Below are 23825 nucleotides of genomic sequence, written 5' to 3' on the forward strand. Positions count from 1 at the left end.
TCGCTATTTTGCAATATTGGTTGCTCTCTTGGAGAGGCACGTGAGAGGTCAGTCACATGCCTCAAAGAGAAATTTGGTACTCCTGCTAGGATGTGGGTTCATATCATAGGGGACTTTGTTAATGTACTATTTAAACCGAACACTCACTTTTAACAAATAAGCAATTTGTGGAAATGCAGGGAAAACCGTCCTATTGTTCCATCCCTATATGTTGAATATATAAAGTGAGAGTTCTGTTCTCCTTATCAAAAATTGATAGTAACTTATAAGGGGAGAGCTCAGGGTATGTTCCCAGTTCCTAAGGGGGATCTGTTACATATGCAATTTTGGATGAGACCCATTTAATTGCTTTTTGGAGAATCATTATAAAATAATGTTCTTTGAATCTCTGTAAAGACCTTGCTCAAATAAATGATGGAGATTTAGAGAAGTGAAAAATACTCCTATGGTTTTCCCCAGAGCTGACATACCATGTCTGCATTTCAGCCCAATGTTTACATGTGTTTAACGCACACACACAGCTTGAAGGAGGAAGTGCACACTCTGTTTTGCAGTGTTTGGGTGGGAATCAAAGTGAAGCACGTGTTTTCATTCAGTTTTCTGTAGCATTCAGTTAAGTGAAGGGAACACTTAATTTGCACTGATACTATCACCCGCTGGAGTGATCTTATAATAATTGGGATGGGGGGCGGGGAGAAGGTCTAGGTCATTATGTAGACATGACACTCTAGGAAGGCTTGAAAAGTATACCCAAAATAACCCAAAATAATGTGGTCTGTCTCCCAGGGAGGAGGTTTTTCATTGGGTCCATTTTTATTTATTTGTCACCATTAGTGCTATGAGGATGCGTCTAAAATCTACTATCTATAAAATATAGACAGATGTTATGAAGAAATCTTGCACAATTACAAAATGAAACAATATGAATGGCCACAGTCGTTCTTTAAAAAAAGGAACAGAAATACAAGCTGCCTCAACCAAAATGACACTCCAAGTAGTGGTGTGCAACCTCTGAGGACATACACCAGATAAAACCATCATTTAAGGACCATAGCAGTTAATGGGATCTGGTAACTGAGCCATCCACATTTTGGCTCTGGTCTGCCATTTACTTGGCTAACCCTCCTGTTGAAAACTACAACCACTTTAGCATCTCTTAGATCCTCATTTCTAGATCTCCAACCACAATTATCTAGGCATCAAGAATTTTGCTGGGTAGGCATACCCGTATTATTACAAACAGATGCTTCTTAACTTTGTAGGTCTCCCAATGGTAACAGGGCACATTCATATATAATATATATTTTCTCATCTGATCTTCACCATAATACTCTGAGGTTGACAGCATAGTATCTATAGGGTGCCCCCAAAAATGCATACATACACTTTGGCAGTGTTCATTATCAAAACTGAGCTAACAGCTGTTAAATTGTGTAAACATTTTGGAGGTGACACCTTGTAAATGTCTACCATTTGCATAAAATAACTGCTAGTTGGTGGTAGAGCTAGGAAAAGACCCTGAGTCTTCTGGCTCTGAGTTAGTAATGTCCATGCCAACTACAAAGGGACGAAATGCAGAAAGAGTGATGAGAATATTATAAGCTAGACTAAATACCAGTGAAGACAAAGAACACATCCCAACAAACTCATTTCAGATGAAAGAGGTATGTCTAAAAGATATAAGGGGTAAACAACTCTGGAACTACTTGTATTTGAAAACCTCTCTTAATCCCTTTGATTCTGTAAAACTTCACTACATAGGGTTCCCTGACCCTTTTATTTTGAACTTTCTTCCTTTTCCTTTATCATTTTTGTAAAGTTATATATATTGCCCAAATTCCTACTCATTTATCTCTCTGGAGATCTTAGCAATCCTCAGAGCTTCCACTGTATTGCCAGGCTGAAAAATTTCAAGTTCCTACCTCTATCCTGTATCTCTCATCTGAGTTCACCACACATTTCCAATTGGAAATCTCTACAGATTGACTCCTGGATGCCTTATATTTTGTATCACCAAAGTCAAACTCTCACCTTATCCTAAAATATTTGTTTTTAAATATGACCCTATTTTATTGTTGTTGATAATGAAATCATAACCTTCCCATTCTAGGCATTCCTTACTTCTCTCCTTATCCAGTCAATCAGCTGGCAACCAACACCTGTTGATTCTGTCTCTGAAATGTCCTTTGTTTTATCTTTATTAGCTTCCTATTATCATCATCTTCGAATAAGTCCTTAAAAATGTGTTATTGGTTTTACCTGGACCACTTACACCCTATCCTGTTATCTATTTTCCTTGAACCCAGGGAAAAACATTCTTTTAACATACCAAAAATACTCTTCCTAAAAATCAAGCTTTGTGCATTTCATCTTCTGCTCAAAACCTTTCAATATCTGGTGGCTTTCAGAAGCAATCTATCAGTTTGGTGTTCAAGTCCTATTCTCTACAGGCTAAAAGTGCCTGAGAAGAAAGGAAATGAACAAACCTAAAATCATAACTATCATTAGTTTTGCATCTACTGTGAACCAGATACTCATTAAGCATTTTCACATGCATCATTCTTCACACAGACTTGGAAGGTGGCATTATTTCCACTATGTCCAATTTACAGAGCAGTCAGATAATGCATCCAAGGTTATAGAGTTTGTTGGGGGCAGGGCTAGATCTTGAATCAAAGACCACTTACTTCTAAAATATATGCTCTTTCTACTATTCCATACCATCTGCCTTTTCCATCAAGCCATTTATTTTGGTCAAAGAGAACACCTCACCAAATTGAGAATACAGCCTGTGGTTTCTTCCTTTGAGGTTGTCCTCAAGCTGGTATCTTCACCTGGCATGTTCCTTCTTCCGGTTCCAGAGTCAAAATCTAACCAACCCTGTCTATAAACATTTCTTTAATCTCTACAAACAATAATATTCTGACCTTCCTTGGTATATAACTGATGCTGTCTTAAAACTAAGTCTCAGGTACAATTTGGATTCTCCTCTTTTTTATTAAACTTCTTTACATCTCCAACACATCCAAATAGATTACTGTTTCATAAATATGTGTTGAATTAAAATGATCACCACTACACTTTCTACTCTGATACCTTCATTAGGAGTATGAAAGTAATTAAGAGTCAGAAAAAGTTGAAGGCCTGCTCAGCAGTTTATTAGAAGTGTTATCTTGGGGAAATTCTTCAGCTTCATTAAACATTAGTTGCCTCATTTACAAAGTGAGAATATTAAGAGTGACTCCCAATACTGAGTTGTTGTGAGCTCATAAGGTAATGTAAACAAAGTTCTCATGCAGTATCTCATACCTAGTACTTTGTCTATTAGTATTAGTGGGAAGTGATAGTAATGGTAGCAATGTAATGGTCTCTAAAGATACAGTCCTAACTAACTGTAGGAAATAATAATCTGTGCCATTAAATTACCTGCCATTTTATAGAAAACAAGGTAAAAAAATAAACTGAATTAAAGAGGTTAACTGAGGAATCAAGAATGGAATGTGAGCCCTCACTGGTTTGGCTCAGTGGATAGAGCGTCAGCCTGCGGACTGAAGGGTCCCGGGGTCAATTCCGGTCAAGGGTATGTACCTTGGTTGTGGGCACATCCCCAGTAGGAGGTGTGCAGGAGGCAGCTGATTGATGATTCTCTCCATTGATGTTTCTAACTCTCTATCCCTCTCCCTTCTTCTCTGTAAAAAATCAATAAAATATATATTTTTTTTAAAAAGAATGGAATGTGAAACTTAATTGTCAATCATCTCCTTTTACCCTGAGTATACACTAAGTGGCGAGATTATTATGATCTCTGAATGCAAAATAATCTGGCCACTTGGTATGTATATATATATACATACCGAGTGGCCAGATTATTTTGGCCACTATATACATATATATATATATATATATATATATATATATATATATATATACACACACATATATATATATATGTATATATGTATATATATATATATATATATATATATATATATATTAGAGAGGCCTGGTGCATGAATTCGTGCATGGGTGGGGTCCGGCCAGCCTGGCCAGGGGGAGGGGACATGGGCAGTTGGCTGGCCTGCCTGCTGGTCAAACTCCTGGTCGAGGGGACAATTTGCATATTAGCCTTTTATTATATAGGATATATACTGAGTGGCCAGATTATTATGCGTTCAGAGATCATAATAATCTGGCCACTCAGTATAAATTGACTTTTGGATGAAGGTTAGCTGGATCCATCAACAGGGCTTCTCTAAATGTCTTTAAATGATTGCAGGCTCTGAAGTTGTCATCTCAGGCTGCAAAATGACAAGTCTGGCTGTCGGTACTATCTTTGAAGCTAATACAGGTGTACAGTTTCCTCTGCCATCTATCCAGGAAACACTAACAAGATGAAACAGCAGCAGTGACAGCATCAGGACCTAAGCATATGATCCTACAGGGTGGGCGGCTAACGAATTCCCCCATCAATACAGTGAGCTTCCGTGCCTTCTGAATGCAGCCAGGAATTTAAAATCCATCAACCATAGCTTCAGGGAGTCAATGAGCTATTTCTTGCCCTGTTACACTGAACAATACCCCAGGAGTAATGAATAGTAACAGTGTGAGCCATTGGTCAATGAGCTAATTCATCCAACCAACGGTGTTAAAGTAGGCTTGTCATTAAGTCACATAAGCCACAGCGCTCACCTTTTGTGCCTGGAGTTTGCCTTGTTCACTGCACATTAGATTCCTATGTCTAAAAAGCCTCTGCAACTCTGCACTATCAGCTATTGGCTTCCTGTCCTCATCTAGGATACCACGAGGCTGGCTTTACATTGTAGCATCCTGATTCTTTCTAGAATTTTATATTGCTTACTAGAGGCCCGATGCATGAAATTCGTGCACAGTGGGGGGTGTGGGTGGAGGGTCCCTCAGCCCAGCCTGCACCCTCTCGCAATCTGGGACCCCTCAGGGGATGTCCTACTGTGGGATCAGGCCTAAACCGGCAGTTGGACATAACTCTCGCAATCCAAGACAGCTGGCTCCTAACCGCTCGCCTGCCTGCCTCATCACCCCTAACCACTCGCCTGCCTGCCTCATTTCCCCTAACTGCTCACCTGCCTGCCTGATCATCCCTAACCACCTCTGCCTGCCTGCCTCATCACCCCTAACTGCTCTGCCTGCCTGCCTGATCGCCCCTAACTGCCTCTGCCTTGGCCACCGCCACCACAGCTTCATCAGGAAGGATATCTGGAATGACATCCAGAAGGTCATTTGGCTGCCCTGTCTAATTAGCATATTACGCTTTTATTATTATAGACTGTAGGTCCAGTGCACAAAATTCGTGCATGGGGGGGAGGGGTCCCCTCAGCCCAGCCTGCACCCTCTCCAATCCAGGACCCCTTGGGGGATGTCCGACTGCCAGACCAGACCGGCAGTCAGACATCCCTCTCACAATCCTGGACCGCTGGCTCCTAAATGCTCATCTGCCTGCCTGCCTGGTCATCCCTAACTGCCCCTTCCTGCCAGCCTGATCGCCCCTCACAGCCTCTTCATGCCAGCCTGATCGCCCCCAACTGCCCCCTCCCTGCTGGCCTGGTCACCCCTAACTGCCCCCCCTGCTAGCCTGGTTGCCCCTAACTATGCCCCTGTGCCAGCCTGGTCACCCCTAACTGCCCACCCTGCTGGCCTGGTTGCCCCCAACTGCCCCCCAACCAGCCTAGTCACCCCTCACTACCCTCCCGCCAGCCTAATAGCCCCAACTGCCCCCCCTGCTGGCATGCTTGCCCCTAACTGCCCTCCCCTGCTGGCCTGCTTGCCCCCAACTGCTCCCCCTGCTGGCCTGGTCACCCCATGCAGCCTGCTGTTCAGTCATTTGGTTCTCCCTCAATAAACCCCCTGCTGGCCTGGTCGCCCCATGCAGCCTGCTTGTTCAGTCATTTGGTCATCCCTCGGGCCAGCCCTGGGTGGCTGGGCAGCTGCCATCCGAGGCTTGCCTGCACCTTGGGCCAGCCCTGGGCAGCTGAGGGGCTGAGGGGACTGGGGGACTCTGGAGGCAGGCACGCGGTGTGGCCGGACCCACCTGGGGGTGGGCCTGGCCGTGCCGCATGCCTGCCACCCCGGCAGGGCTGAGGGGACTGGGTGCCACCAATCTGTGTCTGTGGGTGCTGCCATCTTTGAGGGCATGGCAGTCAATTAGTATATTCCCTCCTTATTGGCTGTGGGTGCTTCCATCTTTGTGAGGGTGTGACAGTCAATTAGCATATTACCTATTTATTAGATAGGATGTTAAAAGCTCAGAGATCTTCTCAGAGTTTATTCATTATTTAGGAAAATAAAATGTATTGTTTTCTTTGACTTTTAAAAAATGTTAACTAAAGAAAAGTACCAATAACATAAAGTGATCCATGATTGAAAGCTCACTATAAGCCAGGGGTTATACAAGAATTTTATATACATCATCTCATAATGTATAAAAAAAAGAACTTATTTTAATGACCGTTTTTTCCAGTCTGTTAGTTCTAGGTAAGCCAAGGTCAATCACAGTATCCCCAAAATGTAGCACCTTGCCTGGCACATAAAAAACATTCGATTTCATTATACTGAATAACACTCATAACTTAAATTCTCTTAATCCTAATTTTTCTAAATCATTTTATATATGCATTGAGGATTCTCAAACATGACTATCAGAAATAGTCAAGGGGTCACTGGTGTAAGTGATAAATGACAGAAATATGGACATTTGTCCTCTGCTTCTCATGAGTGTCTACTAGCCATAATATACTTTTTACACATGTTGTCAACTTGGTTTTTATGATGGAATTATTGTATATTTCATCTGCTCACTAAAATTGTCTTTCTGATTTTGAGAAATCAAAATCTATGAAATTATTTTATTTGTATATGTGCTTTTAGGTTCCCAGTTAACTTGGTGGTAGCAGCTACTCATCTCCACTCAATCTGGCTGTACCCACATTAAGACCGTGGTTCTAGCAATGACTCTTTGGGGCTCTAATAATCCTCAAGTATAGGACCAAGCCCTGGGCTCTTCATCCGGAGCCCACAGTGGGGGTCTAACCCCTCTCAGACCAAGACTGCCCACAGAGGTGTGCTCTGCTGCTGCTGCTCCTTGTTATTGTTTGTTCTTTCCCTTCTTCTCCTCTTCCCCTCTCTCTTCCTCGTCCTTCTCCTCTACTCCCTGCTCTCTTTCCTCCTCCCCCTTCCCTTCTTCTTTGAAGAAGGAATTCCATGGAATGGTGGATTACACTTTTCCCACTGAATAGAGAGTCCTTTGCAACATTATACCCAAGGGCAACAGAGGCACAATGCATCACCTTGTGACACTGTATAGGGACATAATGTCCTACAATGAGAGACCAGGAAACTGCAGAAGTCCACTTATCCTGTTACCCTAACCAGGCCTCTCTTAGAAGGAAATGGTCCTCTACCATGTGCTAACAGGACACTCCAAAAGTCTCAATTGTGGATCTGATTAATTCAGAAAAGTTTGCTTTTAATCAGATAAAATAGAAATTTGTTTGCAGAAACAGTGCCCACAGACTTTTAAAAATATTTAAAAAATGAGATTCTACTCTCAATTTTAAAACATATTCTTCCTTTCATTATTTTTTTTCTCTGATGAAGTCATCACCTTCTGGATTTCATTGAGCAAACTACCTCTCAACATGTGTGCAGTCCTTTGCTGATAACAAACAACTTTTATATTCTTTATTTCATTTGAACCTCCAGAAAACTATGTAACATAAACTTTTGGGGGGCTCATTTAAAAGAAGTGGAGAGGTATCTTACTCCAAGCCAAATAGCTAACTGGTTTCTGACAGAAATGAGACTCAATCCAAATCTTTCCATTTAAAATTAAGTACATTTTCCCACTATAGCACATTGCCTCTCAAAACCAAGTGTAGAATCAAAGTAAACAGAATTAGATAGAAATCTCTTGGGAATAATAGAGACCTGAGAAAACACACACCAAGCCCCATGCAGGCAGCTGCCTTGGGTCCAGTTTTCACAAGCAGTATCTTCATGGAATCCCCATTTCCACTGCCTTCTCCCACCTTCTCCTCCAACTCTGCTGGGACTGAGGGCTAAGCTGGGAGATGCAGATGGGATCCCCAGCAGGCCCTCTCTGCAGAAGAACCTAGTGATTTAGAAAAGCTCCTAAGCCCAGAAAACTCAGAGGCCTTTTCACTGAGAACAAAGTGCAGGAAAGAGACACCGAGCCAACATGCAGTGTGTAGCACACTGTGGAAAAAAGAAATTGTGTCTGTTGGTCACCTTTGTGGTTCTCCTGTCCTTTCCCTCTTTATTTGCTTTACTAGCCTCAGAAATACCAACATTCCTCTGTATTCTTCCACAGAAACCCCCAAATCCAGTCCCTGAATCAAACCCAATCTGCCCTTAAGTCAAATGGAGAGCTGAATCTAAGCCACCAGCCACCTTAGCGCACGGAGGAGGAATCCCACAAGTAGTGATGGTTCCCTATAAATACTCATCACAGAGATGGCCCAATGAAGCTGCCAGGCCAACTATTCACAGATGCAACAGATATGACGAACAGACCATTTATCATTTTCAGCCTCTGCTCCCCTTATTCTATAGGAGTCTTTTCAAATGCTATAAATTATGGGAAAACAATATTATGCCAAACAAACTTAAAAAAATTCTGATTTCTCTGAACAAGACCTTGAGAGGATACTACTAGCCCTTTTTTGGGGGGAGTGCAGTTCTGGAAGGAGAACACTTTGCCATTATGAAAGGGTGGTCAGGCTGGACAGCATCCTTGGTGTCCTCCTACCTTGCTTTATGTAAGTATCGACATTGTAATTCCAAAGGGAAACCATTGGGGAAGGTTAGAGATTCTGATCAAACAAAACAGGTGCCCTAACCCATAAATTGTCACTGTTCTGAAAGGCTCATAATTTAAAAAAATGAATCCAAGAGGATTTACTGTAAATTACACACAGGGAAAAATAAATTAATAGGATTTCATTTTTACACTCTGCAGTAACTATATAAAAAAGAGCTAATGGTGTCCAGTTCTCCTCAACCTTCTCTTCTGTAAGTGGTGAAGGGAGGTTGTTGAGAAATTCATGGCAGTGATTGCAGACTCTTCATGGTAATCCTTTCTCTGGTCCTATTCAGCTTTTTCCCTATTGTATGAATGAAAGTGAGTGTAACATGACATACTCCATAGAGCCTCGATGGGAGTCAGTGGGTAGATGTCACTTGCAAGTAATAGCAGCTCTTCTCCAAATATTGACCTGGATATCTTCTCAACAATAGATTTCAATGCAGAAAACTTATATTTGAAGTACAAATATTTTAAAATCCCTCTGCTTACCCTCCTCCCTCCCACATAATTTCATTTCATGCACACATATTTCAACAAACATCATTGTGCCTTTGCTAAATATATTTTATCAGTAATTTCATTAATATTATTGCTGACACAGAAAATAGTGCATCAAGGAAATCTGAACCAAAATCGAAGAAATGAAAACTAATTTGAAACGAACCATCTCTCAATTATTTGATCTCTTGGCCTTCTCTAATCTTTTACCCAGTTAACTGTCACTCATTCAAAACGAAATCCATCCCTACATGCCATGATATTTTGAATTTAATTGCATCTATAGACGCTTATGGCATAAAATGGGTTAAACAAGCAAACCTCAAATTCTGTGAGAGCTGCAGACCTTAGCCTGGTGTGAGAAGGATCATAGAATAAGACTGAATACTTTAATCAGTAAATGATTCCAGAACCTACAGTGAAATATTATTTTAACAAAATATCTATTTTTCTAAAGCCTTTAATGGGTGGGGATTTCAGGATGACAAAGGAAAAGAAAGAAGAAAGTTCAAGTGTGAAAGGGAGGATGCTGTGTATAGAGCAAGTGTAATAGACAGCCTACATCTATCCGCAAAGCCCAATTTCTGCACAGGTGGCAGACATGGATAGTAGAAGCCATAACTCCTACCTGCTGGATGGGCCAGCTGCCCTCACAGACCTTTGTAAAGCTTGGAGTGAGAGAGAGAGAGGCACTGAGAGCTGCCAGGCAAGGAGAAGTCCATTTGCCATTCCTACTTGGGGGGTTCTAGGGCAGGCAGGTATCTTCAGGAAAGGGAGCTCAGCTCAAGGTCAGACTCCCTGTCATCCCTGGAACAGTATTTTCTCTTCCTCCAAATGAGCTAACTTGGGGTAACCAGGGCTTATTCCAATGACAGTGTTACTGCTACTCAAAGCACTGCAGGAATTCCTTGCAATACTTTGTTTTTTAGCAACTTACTGGCTTTACAATCAATCAGAAATCACACCAAAGTACTCCTAGTTGTTTCCACACCTAAGACCCACACTGGAAAAAATGCAGCTTTGCCCACATGTGACCCCCTGCTGAGAACATCTGCAGGCAGTCTGTCCTCTCCCCCAGGCCCACCTTCTTTTCTCCCCTGTCCCTAGGATCTTCCCTGCTTTCATCTCCGCTTCATGCCTGCCATCACTTTTTCTCACCCCACCACTGGGTTTCTATCCTCCTAGGCAAACTGCAAGGGAGGATTATACCTTTCATCTCCTGCCCAACCTTTTCTGCTTTCATTAATGTCCATTAATTTTTACTCCTTTGGAATAATTTTCTTTAGTGCAAGGAAACAAACTGTGTTCAATAAACAAATCCACATTTTACAGATTGTAAAAGTCATATGAAAGTATCTTGGTATGTATTTATGGCTTCACTTTCCTGATGCATCTATATAAATGTCCAACAGAAGACTTTGGTTTTGTAATCAAATCTTTTGATCTTCAGCTTGGATTCCTTGCCCCACCCACTCTGGACTCAGTGTCTATCACAGGTTCTTCACATCTTCATGAGGAAGTTTGCAGTCTGAGGCAGAGGTTACCAAAATAGTGCCTACAGCCTATTTTTTTATAGGTAACTTTTCATTGGAATACAGTCATGCACCATTTTTAATCTCTGGTAGACACCAGAGATAATCCATTAGGACAGTGGTCAGCAAACTCATTAGTCAGCAGAGCCAAATATCAACAGTACAAGGGTTGAAATTTATTTTGAGAGCCAAATTTTTTAAACTTAAACTTCTTCTAACGCCACTTCTTCAAAATAGACTCACCCAGGCCATGGTATTTTGTGGAAGAGCCACACTCAAGGGGCCAAAGAACCGCATGTGGCTTGTGAGCCACAGTTTGCTGACCACTGCATTAGGAAATTAAAAAATTGTTTAAACTTAAGTACTAGACCAATGAAGCAGCCCCTTGCTCAAGATGGTCACCAATATTGCAGGTTCACTTCAGAACAAAGTGATTTCTCCACATCATGGGGTCTCTTTTCCTTTTCTCTAAAATGTATCAGATGATATCCTTTTCTACCCCAAGCTCTGAAGCACAGACAATCTGTTTCGATTTTCTAGAATGTTTAAGCAATGGCAGCAGCATTGGAATAAGTCCATAGCACCCAAGGGGGAACTATACATTTTGAAGTACAATTTCTTGTATTTTTGCTTGTAAAATATTAAAATGGAATGTATGCATCCTCCTGGAAGTTCCCAAATCCTCACATCCATTTTATAAAAAGAGTGCCCATTGCAAGTCAACTTTCAAATAAGAAAACATTTCTCTTAAAAGTGAGGATACTCTACAAAACACATGGGAGAAATGGATAAACTGGTAGCCCATTATCTCTTTCAAAAAAGATGCTCATGGTTGTGCCAAATCATATTTTTCTTAGTAAGTCACACTGAATAAGAAAGGAAGATAAATCACCAGGAAAATGCAAACGAGCTGGTAATAATTGCCTAGTTATAGCTGCCATGAAAGTCATTAAGTTATACGTAGCATAAATCTCACTGAGTTTTGTAAATTATGGTGGTTCTTACAGGCCAAATAAAGATAAACCCTCCTAACCATAGCTGCCTCTCTCTGTGCTCCTTGGCATGGCTTTTTAACATGCTTTAGCTCAGGCTCATAGTATCATATGGTTCCTGAAGCATCTGAGAAAGCATTCAAGTTCCACAGCTCAATTCAAGACCACTCTTGCACATTTTGAAGGTGGATATATATATCACCTGCTTCACGTACATCTCCCACTGGGGATTGAGCCTGCAACCTGGGCATGTGCCCTGATCAGGAATTGAATCATGACTTTTTGGTTCATGAGTTGATGCTCAACCACTGAGCCATGCTAGATAGGCAAGATCACCATTTCTAACCGGCCCCTCCCTGAACTCCTATTCAGAGTCTTGCCCTGTTCTGGCTCACAGGAACCAAACAGACTTCCAGCTCAAGCTTTAACCTTCAAAATGCTCCTATTTCTAAGGATGTTGGAAGAGCAGGGGCGGAGATGGGCCCTGCCCCAAGGGATGAGCTTGATGCTGTGGTATCAGCCAGGCAGCCACCTCTATTGGAAAACCAACAGTGAAACCCCACCTTCCGATTTCCCCAGAGAACCAGTACATTAGCAAAGTTTGCATGCAAAGAGCCCCAGAAAATGATTCTTTTCCTTCTTTTTGGAGGTTGGTGCTAATCCCCAGTTGATCTTTCCTCTTAACTGCTCCCCCTCCCCCCGCTATTTAAACCGGATTCTTATTGCTCCAAATTAAATCCATTCTTTCTAGCCTTGTCATTGCTAACTAATGAGAACAATTCCTCTCTGTGCTCTTGGTGCTGCACTCAGGGTACTTATGGATGAGAATCATATCCTCCGTTAGCCTACTTTCTTAACTGCAGACTGCACATGTGATAAAATGGGTTAATTGTTGCTATAAAAATATTTTCTACCCTCATAACGAAGTAATTTTTCCTCCAAATCATTTTAATTTCTTAAAATTGCACTGTGTTCTTAATGATCTGCAATGACTGAGGGTGCAGTCCTATTGCGCTTATGTACACAAGCAAAATGTTGAATGTACAATACACATGAATACACCAATTCTTGGTTGCTGTGCTGTTTTCTTTCGGCCCCACTCACTCTGGCCTCAGTTTTTATCACACGCTCTTTACATCTCCAAGAGGAAGTTTGCAGCCTAGAGCAGGGTCACCAAAGTACAGCCAGCTGCCTGTCTTAATAAATACAATTTGTATTGGAGAAGTCACATACACTTTTAAAAAATATTGTGCCTACAGCTGCTTTGACATTACATGGCTATATGACCTCCAAAGGCCAAAATATTTACTAGCTGGCTCTTTATTACAAAACAAACAAACAAAAATACACACACACACAAAACAAAACAAAATAAACTTTGCAACTTTGCTGGCCCTCCACCCTAGGAGATTATGAACATTCAAATTGACTTTGCTACTTGTACCAGGTTAAGATGAACCACACCAGGTAAAAATCTCTTCTTTTTACACCTGAGCCATCTGCTGAAAGTTTCCTGAGATGCCAAACCACACAGGGAGGGAGTCAAAATGGGAAGAGATTTAAAATATTTATCCCTGAGGTACCCTAGGGCCATCATGGTTCACATCTGAAGAGGAGAATGAGACGAAACACAGAGACCATCCCTTGGATACGGTACCAACACCCACCGAGACGATTTTTATAAGCACGTGTCCCTTTGCTGTGTCTAACTAGAATTTCTGCTGCATTTATCTGGCTTCCCAACTCAGCCCACCAGGAGGACAACAAAATTCAGATGAAGGCCCAGCACTCACTATATGAAGCTGGAGGAAGTCTCCTAGGCCAGGAGCGCTGTCAATGCGAACCAGGATGCCATCCTTCACAGTGGTGCTGAAGCCCACGGCCAGGCGGTCCGAGCGCGTGCTGGGCCTGTCGTTGGATGGCCAGGTGTAGAGGATGAGGCCTCCACTCTTCCCAAAGATGTAGGTTGCGCCAGCTGCAAAAGCAAGGAGAGGGGAAGCCATCAGGGCAGCCAATCCAATCGTGGGTTGCCAGATGTGGGCACACTGTTGAGCCTCTGCAGACAGCTATGGAGGTGACACGCCCCCACATGCTAGGATTTGGTGCTCGAGAGGAATGACATCCAAAGCCTCCAAGAGTGGGCTGTCACCTTGAATTAAAGATGCAGGCAAAACAAATTAATAACAGAGCAGATGTCAGGGAGCAACATTTCAAACATCTTCAGTTCCTGCTGCGGAAGGCAATTGACACGCTGTGTCTGAGAGCTTGGGGACATGTGACAACCAACTTTTCCATCCTCCTCAAGAGCAGGATTAATTTCCATCTCTGCCAGTACAGACACCAGACAGAAAAGGAGTGCCCCCATCTCTTAGCAATCTGGGTATTCTAGTCAGTGGGGCTAGGAGCCATTCCAGAGACACCTCGGGAAACAGAGAAACCCACAGGGTCCAAAGCCATCATTCCTTTCATGCCTGGACCTCTACCACCCACAGAGAGGAAAGCTGCCATCTCAGGAAACCAGTTACTTGACTAAAAGAGTTTTCTGATTTCACTGTACTATTGCTATTTGAAAGATAATAAAAATTAATTCCAGAGGCCTCTGAAAAATTAAGTTTAGTATTTTCCCCCAGCAGTGGTGCTTATCTGCTATGATATAACAGTTTCCACCTCCTTTTCCAAAAGGAGATATAGGAGACAGAAAACAAATCTCAGTATAATGTCAATTATGACTAGTGGGTTTATCAGTGTATTTACTATTATTTACTATTATTACTTGTGTTTTACTATTACTAGTTACAAACCCATGGGTTTGTAAGAAGATATTAATTTAAATATACTTAGAAAGCAAGCAGAAAAGAAAATAAAGAAATCATTTGCAGCTCATAAATTGAAAACATCTGTTTTTATAAAACAAGTTTTTGAATCTGAATTTGGGGAAAAGCATTTAAGTTTGGTAGTCAGAATAGACTACATGATTGCAATTTCTATGCTTGTGTGTATGTTACCCATAACGGCACTTCCATATGTTACTTATCTCCAAGTTCAAAGACCATTTGGCACCAGATTTGTCCCACTAAACACGGTCCAATCCTTGAAACTATTTTAAAGCAACATTAGTCAAGCACTCAGATATCTTTAGCAGTCACTAAAAATCTTAAGCCCTGGTCCACATTGAATTTACAGAGGATATTGGGTTAAATGATGTTGTTTGAAGAAGAAATGAGTTATGCAGGTCATTTTGAAATAATAAAGTAAACTGCTATGAGGCTAGAAATAGGAGAATATGTCATGTATCATTATTTGTTAAGCTCTAAGCCACATTATATTCTGAGGCATATAAAATCTAATTTATTCTTTCTCAAAGGTCACTATACTGGTTGCTCCAATATGCTCAGTTTGTATATTACACGTAACATAACATCATTTTCCTTTTATAAAATTCTCAATCTTTAGTGGACGGTGTCTGAAAAGCCCTTCAGGCCTCTGGAGAATTTGGGACTGTGATATGGAAAGTTTATGGTTAATTCCATATGCAAAACAATGTTTGCTCCTCTCCATCCACAAACTCATTCAAAGCTTCTTAAAATTAGAAATATGTGTATAGTTATTTACCCTTGGTATCGTTCCATCTGTGCAGAATTTAAATAATACCCTTTCTATGGATGATTACAAATATCATCACTGCTACCCTTAATCTTTATTTGGAAAACTGAAGGTTATTCAGTGATGAAAATCACCAAAAATGCAAATCAGCCTGTGACATTTTGTGGCAATTTATAAAACCGTACCCTATTCTATCCTAAATATATAGTGGATTCTGCTACACAGATAAATCCATACTGCATTAGGAAATAATTTTGTCACTATGAAAAGAACTAGTCAAAAGTTAACTAACAGTGATTTCATGATGCTTTATAGTTTGCAAATCCTTTTCAAATTCAGGAACTGGATCTTCCCAACTGTTTTATGGGCAATCTCATGTGTTAACACTGTTTGGGAACACAGACCCAAATATCTGACTTAATTAAGTGGCACCTCCTTTAAGTCTCCAGCTTAACCTTCCTGCCTCTTGAAAGCCTATCTTTACCATATGCCAATCACAAAACAACTATCCCAATGATGTAACCTTGACTGTACTTCCTCCTTTTCATAAATTCTCCTAAGACTAAAATGGAACAAAAACAAAGCCATAGCCCCCAAATCTGGCATGTTTTCAAAAGGTAATCTGGTCTTCTTACTAAACAAATAACTTTACAAACCTTCTATTCTCCTTATATTACTCCCCCACTGCCCTGTTCCGGAATTCTCAATATAAAGAGGAAGAGTACTTTAAAAGATAACTATATAACCCCTTATATTTAGTGGTTAGGAGGTCACCAGGGCTTCAATTTTTAAATAAGCAAAGAACAAAACCTCATGATGACAATATTAGGCTAAGCAGATATAAAATGATTTAAAATTATTTTAATTGCTTCTGTTATTCTGAATTTAGAATTTAATTATGTTACATAATTCTAACTTTGCAGGTAAAAATGGTGTGAAAGATAAAAAATCCTTAGCATATGACATATTTTGTTCTGTAGAAATAAACATTAAAATATGTATTCTTGGTACTGAATTTGCTAGTAAGGGTGATAAAGTCCAATGCTGGCTTGAGAGGAAGTTAATAGTTGCATAGTTTGTTATATTTTTTCTCCTCAGCTAGCTTTGCTATCTTGAATGATTTTTAAATATAAATACAAGCTTTCATTTAATTTTAATATACAATGCCTATAGTCCCAGGGGGACCATGGAATTATTTTGGTTTACATTTCCAAACTGAAAAGTTAATTTTGTTATTTTTAAATGTGGATTGCAAATCAACTTTTGGGGAACATTGCAGGAACTATAAGAACCGTCCTTAATCCATTAAAGATTTTCATTTCTAAGCCATGCAGTACAACATCACACGTTTTCTCCCCTGAGCCTAGTAATTCTGATTGCTGGTTTCTTTCTGTGCTTATATGCCAGTGCTAAAATCATACTACATATATTAATAATCTCAACCATGTAAATTTCCTGCTTGCTAGCAAAAAGTGATCAATTCACTTGAAGAAAAAATTACTATGGTTGCATTTGGCCATTTAACATTGCAGGATTTTCAAGTTTGAAGGCAGCTGAGGTTGCTTTTCTGAATTCCAACCAACACTTTTTCAGAAATGAAATCACCACACTGTCCCATTAACCAAGATAAAGTATATACACTCCATCTTCAAACAGTAAACAAGTATGACATGTTATTTAACACACAGCTTCTTTTGTCTCCAAAGGACCAAAAGAATACTTTGACTTATTGCTTTTATAATTGGCTAGCTATTTACTGGGATGGAGCTGATGGTGGTTTTGATAGAGCAGATGGGAAGGTGTATTTACATTTTGGTGTGTGTTCTGTGTTGGGGGTGAAAGGGAAGAAATGGGAAGAACAGCCTCCAGTGAAAACATGGAAGAGTCTTGGGAGTATTTTCATGTATTTACACAATAAGCTGATTAAGCAGATGATCTATGATTTCTCAAGAAGAATGAAGAAAAAAATGTTTTCTAGTTCATGCATTTCCCCAATAAATAGCTCTTAAATTTGTGGTGTATATTACTGCTTGTTTTACTAGAATCGCATTTAATTGTTGATGGCAATTCAACTTTTCCTTATTCAGGACCTCTTGGATAATTCTGTTTTTGTTGTTTTGACTTATAACCCTCATTGCCCTCTCATTATGACATTGTTTCTACATCTATTACCATATATAAATATCATATTATCTTTTGGATATATTAATAATAGGAATAGAAACAGGGTCCTGTTTAAGATTTATATTAGATATAAAAATAATCTATACATATGTGTGTGTGTGTGTGTGTGTGTGTGTGTGTAAAAATGAAGAAAGTTAGAAAATATAGCAGACTACCTGAAATTGATTTATTATTTCCCCAACCAAATATTTACAGATAAAATGGCTCCAGGGAAGCATATAAATGTAATGGCTTTCTACTTATGTGTGTTGGTTGTTGTTTTTTTAAACTTAAAGCATATCAGCTCTCTCTGAAATAGTTCTCAGGTGGTGTGAAAATGAAACAAGTTGGAAGCCTCTCCAAGGGGAAGCCTTAGAGTGTGAAATTCAAAAAGAACTAGAACATTTACTCGTGGGCAGTGTCACAGGTAGAATAATAAATTAAGTAATAACCTAAGTATCTCTTAGTGTGCACACCACCTGGCAGGTAAGCTAGGATAAGAACAAGGTGTCCAACTCCTACTCCAGTGCTATATGAACATTTCCTAAGAATTTAGAATAAAATCTCATGACACTAAGTATATCTGTCTTCCTTTATCATTTCAGGTTCTTATTCCTTATTTCCATTTTATTAAGCTTTCATCGACCTTATGCCTTTTGTGTTCTTTACTTTAAATTGATAAATTCTTTTGAAAAATAATTGGACTATCAATGACAAAATGTATTATGTTGGTAAGTAGTTATTGCTATTAAAACTATCTTTACTTTATATCAATTACTATATAGCTAATAAAACCAAAATGTAAAGACTGTCAAACTCACAAATACTTTTTCTAATAAATGGAGGCATAAAGCTCAAGGATCTCATAATAGCTAATATCCTAAAGAATATAGTTTCTTGATTTATTTACTGTGTTTTGTGCCCTCCACACACACACATACACAACCCCTTGATTGTACTGGGCTGATTATAATAGTAGGGCCTTATACTGTCATAGCATTAAATGGCTTTCAAATTTCTTTCTTTGGGAGTATCCTCATTGGATACCTCTTCCCCCAATGCCATTGACATATTAAAGGCAACTTTGTTACTGTTTTAGTAAAATATAAATAAATAAATAAATAAATAAATAAATAAATAAATAAAGGAGGCTCAAGAGATTAAACAGAAAAGTGACTCTGCCCTCTTCTCCCCTCAGCAGGCTGTCCTGTTGGCCCTGGAGAGGAAGTTTCCCTAAAGGAATCCCTGGAGACCAAGAGCTCACAAGGAGCGGGGAGGGGTGAATAACAGATGGGAAAACTGTGAACAACAAAACCTCTGTATTACAGAGGGAGCCACTAGGGAGTACTAGATAGGTGATAAGTGATACAGATTTTACAAACAGCCCTGCGGTGCATTTATTGAATGGATGGTTTATTGTGATCTATTTTGCCTACTCTGAATTTTAAAAAATAAACACCAAAACTGATGATAAGGTAGCCATAAATAAAGCAGAACAGAAGGGACTGAACATTAAGAAAGAGATTCCATCAGTTTTAAAGAACATCCTTTATCATTGGCAAAGAAATGATCAGATTTACTGCTCAGGTAATGGAGAAACTGACAACATTGCCTAAGAGTTAAGTAGATCACCAGGGAGAGCCTGGCCCCATTTCTTAAACCACGCTTGGGCAGGGTGAGGACTCCCTCAACATGGGACGATTTCTTCTTCTCTCTGGAGGAAAGAATAACTGAAAACAAAAGGCACTAACACAGAAAAAACAACAACAACAACAAAACAGAGACAACATTTCAGAGCATATCCCAATAGTCAAAGAAAGATTTCAACTCAAAGACTTCCCAACAGAATCAGTATTGTTTCAGCTCAGTATAAAATCTGCTTGGTAATACTGAACTCAATGAAACCATTAAGAACACAGAATGAAACCATTATATATGTTTCCAATGCCAAAGTTTCCATAGGAGCTGGTAGGAAAAAAAGTATACAACCAATCATATTCTGCCTGTTAACCCAATTTCTTATATGAGTAAAAATAAAAGACCACCATTATTAAATTCTGGTGATAAATACCATTAAAAAACATTATTCTTGGATAATTATATGTCATGTGCAAACCCTGTTCTTGCTAATATGCTTGGTAGGATTGTTTGATGGGAATGGAGTGGATTTTCCAGGGAATCTGAGAGGAACTAAATAATTGTGCTATTTCCAAATCTGATACCAACTATTCAGACCACTCATTGCTGGGATTCCTTACATACACAGGTACTACCCCAAAGTATCAGTAAAATAAAATCACACACAGATTCTGGGCATATTCAGGAGTACTGAGCAACACAGACATCATGACCCTTTCTGAGTCTAAGAGGTAATGATATTTTCAGAAACATATTTCAGCAGAAAACATTTCAAAAAGTTATTTTCACTCATCAGATTCAGGATTCTTCCACTAGGAAAAAGAAGGTGATTAGTGATAAAGAATAAGATGCTTTCTACATTGAAGTTATTCTAAATATAAAGCTTGAAGGGACACACTTAAATTCCCCTTTGCTTAAAATAATTATCATAAGCTCATTGTTTTTCCTAGGGAGCAATTATTTCTTTCACAAGCCTTTGGTAACAGTTAACAACACTTCTTATAATACTAATGTTAATTCTAATATTAACACTCATACTATCTATATGGATGGATAATTTATCATACTGGGATAGTCAAAAGTAGGTTTATAGTTGTTCATATGGAAAAAGACAAGTAATACAAATAACTAATATAATAACTAATAAATATTTGTTTTATTTGTCTTTTTTCATATAAATAACTGTAAACCTACTTTTGCCCATCCCTGAATATTAATTATATATTAAAGTATGCGGTATAACATGTGAAATTCCTATATAAGTTTCACTTTAGCTATTGTTGCTGTATTAGTTTGTTAGGGCTGCCATAACAAGGTACAATAGGCTAGGTGGCTTAAACAGCAGAATTTATTTCCTCACAATTCTGGAGGCTAGAATTCTGAGATCAAGGTGTCAGCAAGCTTGGTTTCCTCTAAGGCCTCTCTGTTTGGCTTGCAAATGTCTGTCTTCTCCCTGTGCCCTGATATGGTCTACCCCCTTTGCCCATCTGTGCCCTCATTTTCTCTTTTCATAAATTCACCAGTCATATTGGATTAGAGCCCATCATAATGATCTCATTTTAACTTAATTACCTCATCGGAGATGCTATTTCCAAATACAGTTACATCTTGAGGTACTGGGGGGTTATGACGACAACATATGAATTTGGGGGGACGCAATTCATCCTGCAGCAGTCACTACCCCAATTTTAAAGATGAGGGAAGCTATAGAATGACTTGCTCAAGACCGAATAGCATCAGAAAATTAATCCAGCTCTGTCTAATTCAATGATGTATATCATTTTTATTATGCCAAGTTGTATCCCTAATAGGCTTATCTTTTACCTCGACCTGTAAATCTGTGTGGGAGTGGAGGTAATGATAGAGAGAGGAAAGACAGAAACAAGATGAAAACTCTGTTCCTTCACATGGAAATGGTAGAGAACAGCTTATCTTTATTTTATTTAAATGACAGTGGTTTAATGTGAGGTTGGTCTCTCTAAAATATATGAAGCAAGGTCAGACAATGGTGGCTTCTGATTAATTACACCCCCTCATAAAACTCTAAATTCTAAAGGATGGGCTCTGATGACATTTATTTCAGAAATCATCTGAAATAAATTTAAATTTTAAATAAATGAAACTTAATTTCATTTTCATATCCAAGCTAGTTCCTTACATAGCAAAACAAAATAAGTTCTAGGAAGTTGCACAGTATTCAGGTTTAAGAACATAAATATTGTTTTATTGTCAAACAAAATGAAAATCCAAAGCCCTTCTTACTATGAGCTCCTGGAGGATAGGGCTGTTTAATTTTCTCTCTATCAACACTATGAATGCTCAGGAAATAAGTGCTGTTAAGTTAATCAATAAGACTTGGCTCACCTACACTTTCATATTTTCACACTGTCATTCATGCACCTGCCCAGTAATCCATTTCAGCTTTTTGTCATTTCATCTCAATGTGGAAATAGTTTATAAGTACACATCTATTAGAATTCACAACATCTCCTATGATGGAGCAGAACACAGCTTCCAGTTTATAAAAGAAATGTAACCACAACAACTACTAAATAAATTTACTTTGGTGAATTTTTGACAGGCTCAGATAATAAATTCACATCCACTTTTAATCAAATTGTTTTATGTTACCCCTCCCTTCCTAAATCACATTATACAATCTCTCTCTTCTTCTCTCTCTTACACACACACACACACACACACACACACACACAATGCATATAATGTTCTATTTTACAGACATTAACTAAGTGCAAAGATCATATATTCATTGGTCCTTATAAATGAATAAAAATAAAAATGATCATTGTATAATTACTAATCAGTCTTTTCTTTAGCATTTATTTTAAACTCAGTTCTTCTATCTCATGGGACATAGTTAGAATAAAAGGAAGGTTCAGAGCATATTCATCTGCCTATTTTTATTCCACAGGTTAGAAATACTTTCTCTAATAAGAGTAATCAAGGGATTTCTAAGTACTGAATATTCTCTGAAAAAGAGAAACAGATGAATAGTAGTTGCTTATTTCCGGTACTTTGATTTAAATGCCTGATATCTATATATACAGACTTCACACTTTCAAGGGGCCAGGATCTATAAGCAAATGGCTTTGGTATATTTGTGACTCTAATTCATAAAACACTACTTTCATGGAATAGTGGACTAATATTTTTAAGGGAAATGACTCTTGCTTCTATGACACGCATATTAGGCAAAAGAGAGAAACTTCAACTATTGTGGCCCATTCTCTTATTCTATAACAATCACTTATCTTTACTGTGCCTCAGTTTCCACATGCTTAAGAAGGTAATAATACCTCTCTTACCCATTTCAAAGAGTTGGAGTAAGGATCAAACAACTATTGTGTATACAATAGAGATTTCTAGAAATTGTTTAGTATTTCCATTTTATGGTGATCACCTCAAAGAGAAGAAACTCCCCAAAGTTTTGGTACTTGCAGGATACCTTTATTATTCTACTAAGTGGCCCGGTGCATGAAATGTGTGCACATTAAAAAGGAATTAATTAGAGGAAATATTTTAATATTGCTATTTGCCCTTTCTCTATAATAGAAGTGTCAGAGATGAAAGAAAATTAGAAAAATATATATGAAAATCTCCCTCCTGTCAGAGTCTTAGGCACACCACATGACCTAGAGTCAAGTCCCCACCTACCACCCACATGTGCTTCGTAAACACAGGAGACCCAGACCCAGCCAGCTCCACCCACATTGGGTGAGACCCAGGCTTGGCTGGCCCCATCCCCGTCAAGCCCCACCCAGTGAGAGGCATGGTCTGAGATCCCTCACCCGGGCCAGGTGCCATGCAGCCTCAGGTCCCTGCTGTTCAGTCATGATGTTACAGCATCTTGGCTAATTTGAATATTCCTCTATTATATAGATAGATATACCCTGCATATCCTCCTTCTTTGCTTAAAAAATCAAGCTTCTTCCAATGGAAATTACTATTTTCTCCCATTCCAATCATGTGATTTGAATGAAAATTGCCAACTCCTTAACAGATTTTTTTTTCCCTATACATACAGCTGGTTTGGCTAAGGTGTAGAAATTAACTCAAGTTGGATCAATCAGAGCAGTACACTGAATTTTTATGTAATTTGGACCCAGAAGAGAACTCCATCAATCCCTGTCTGATAGAAAGGTACACACACAACTCCATGGCCACATTTCCCACCATGGGGAAGAAGTTGTGAGAGAAATAAATCTTGACTCAGAGTGTGAAGTCGAACTGATGAGTCAAGAGTTGGACACAGAGAAAAATATTATATTTTGACTACTTGGTTTTAATGGTCCATGTTGTGAAGTTGCACCTTTGTCTTTTCTAAATACTCAATAGCTAACTTGTTTAGTCTAAACTAGTTCAAATTTTGTTCTTTCACAATTAGAACAGTCCTGTATAGCAAAGAATCCCTGGGAATCATCACAGTGCCTGGAACACAGAGAGGGGCACAATAAGAGCATGCTAAATGAAATGGCAAAAAATGACCAAGATGATCGAGTGATACTAAGTAACCCAGGAATT

At 39.2% G+C, this 23825-nt stretch overlaps 1 protein-coding gene across 9 annotated transcripts in view; it reads right to left on the reverse strand.

The window, feature by feature from the left end:
• Nucleotides 1-23825, reverse strand: part of NRXN3 (neurexin 3) — a 1497182-nt gene that overhangs the window by 357758 nt on the left and 1115599 nt on the right. For all 9 annotated transcript variants that reach the window (XM_054715858.1, XM_054715857.1, XM_054715860.1 and 6 more), the window contains one exon: nucleotides 13673-13854. In XM_054715858.1, the coding sequence (XP_054571833.1) occupies nucleotides 13673-13854 (182 nt within the window). The remainder of the gene's footprint in view (nucleotides 1-13672; nucleotides 13855-23825) is intronic.

Source organism: Eptesicus fuscus, chromosome 5 (assembly GCF_027574615.1).
Source record: "Eptesicus fuscus isolate TK198812 chromosome 5, DD_ASM_mEF_20220401, whole genome shotgun sequence".
Classification (NCBI taxonomy): Eukaryota; Metazoa; Chordata; class Mammalia; order Chiroptera; family Vespertilionidae; genus Eptesicus; species Eptesicus fuscus.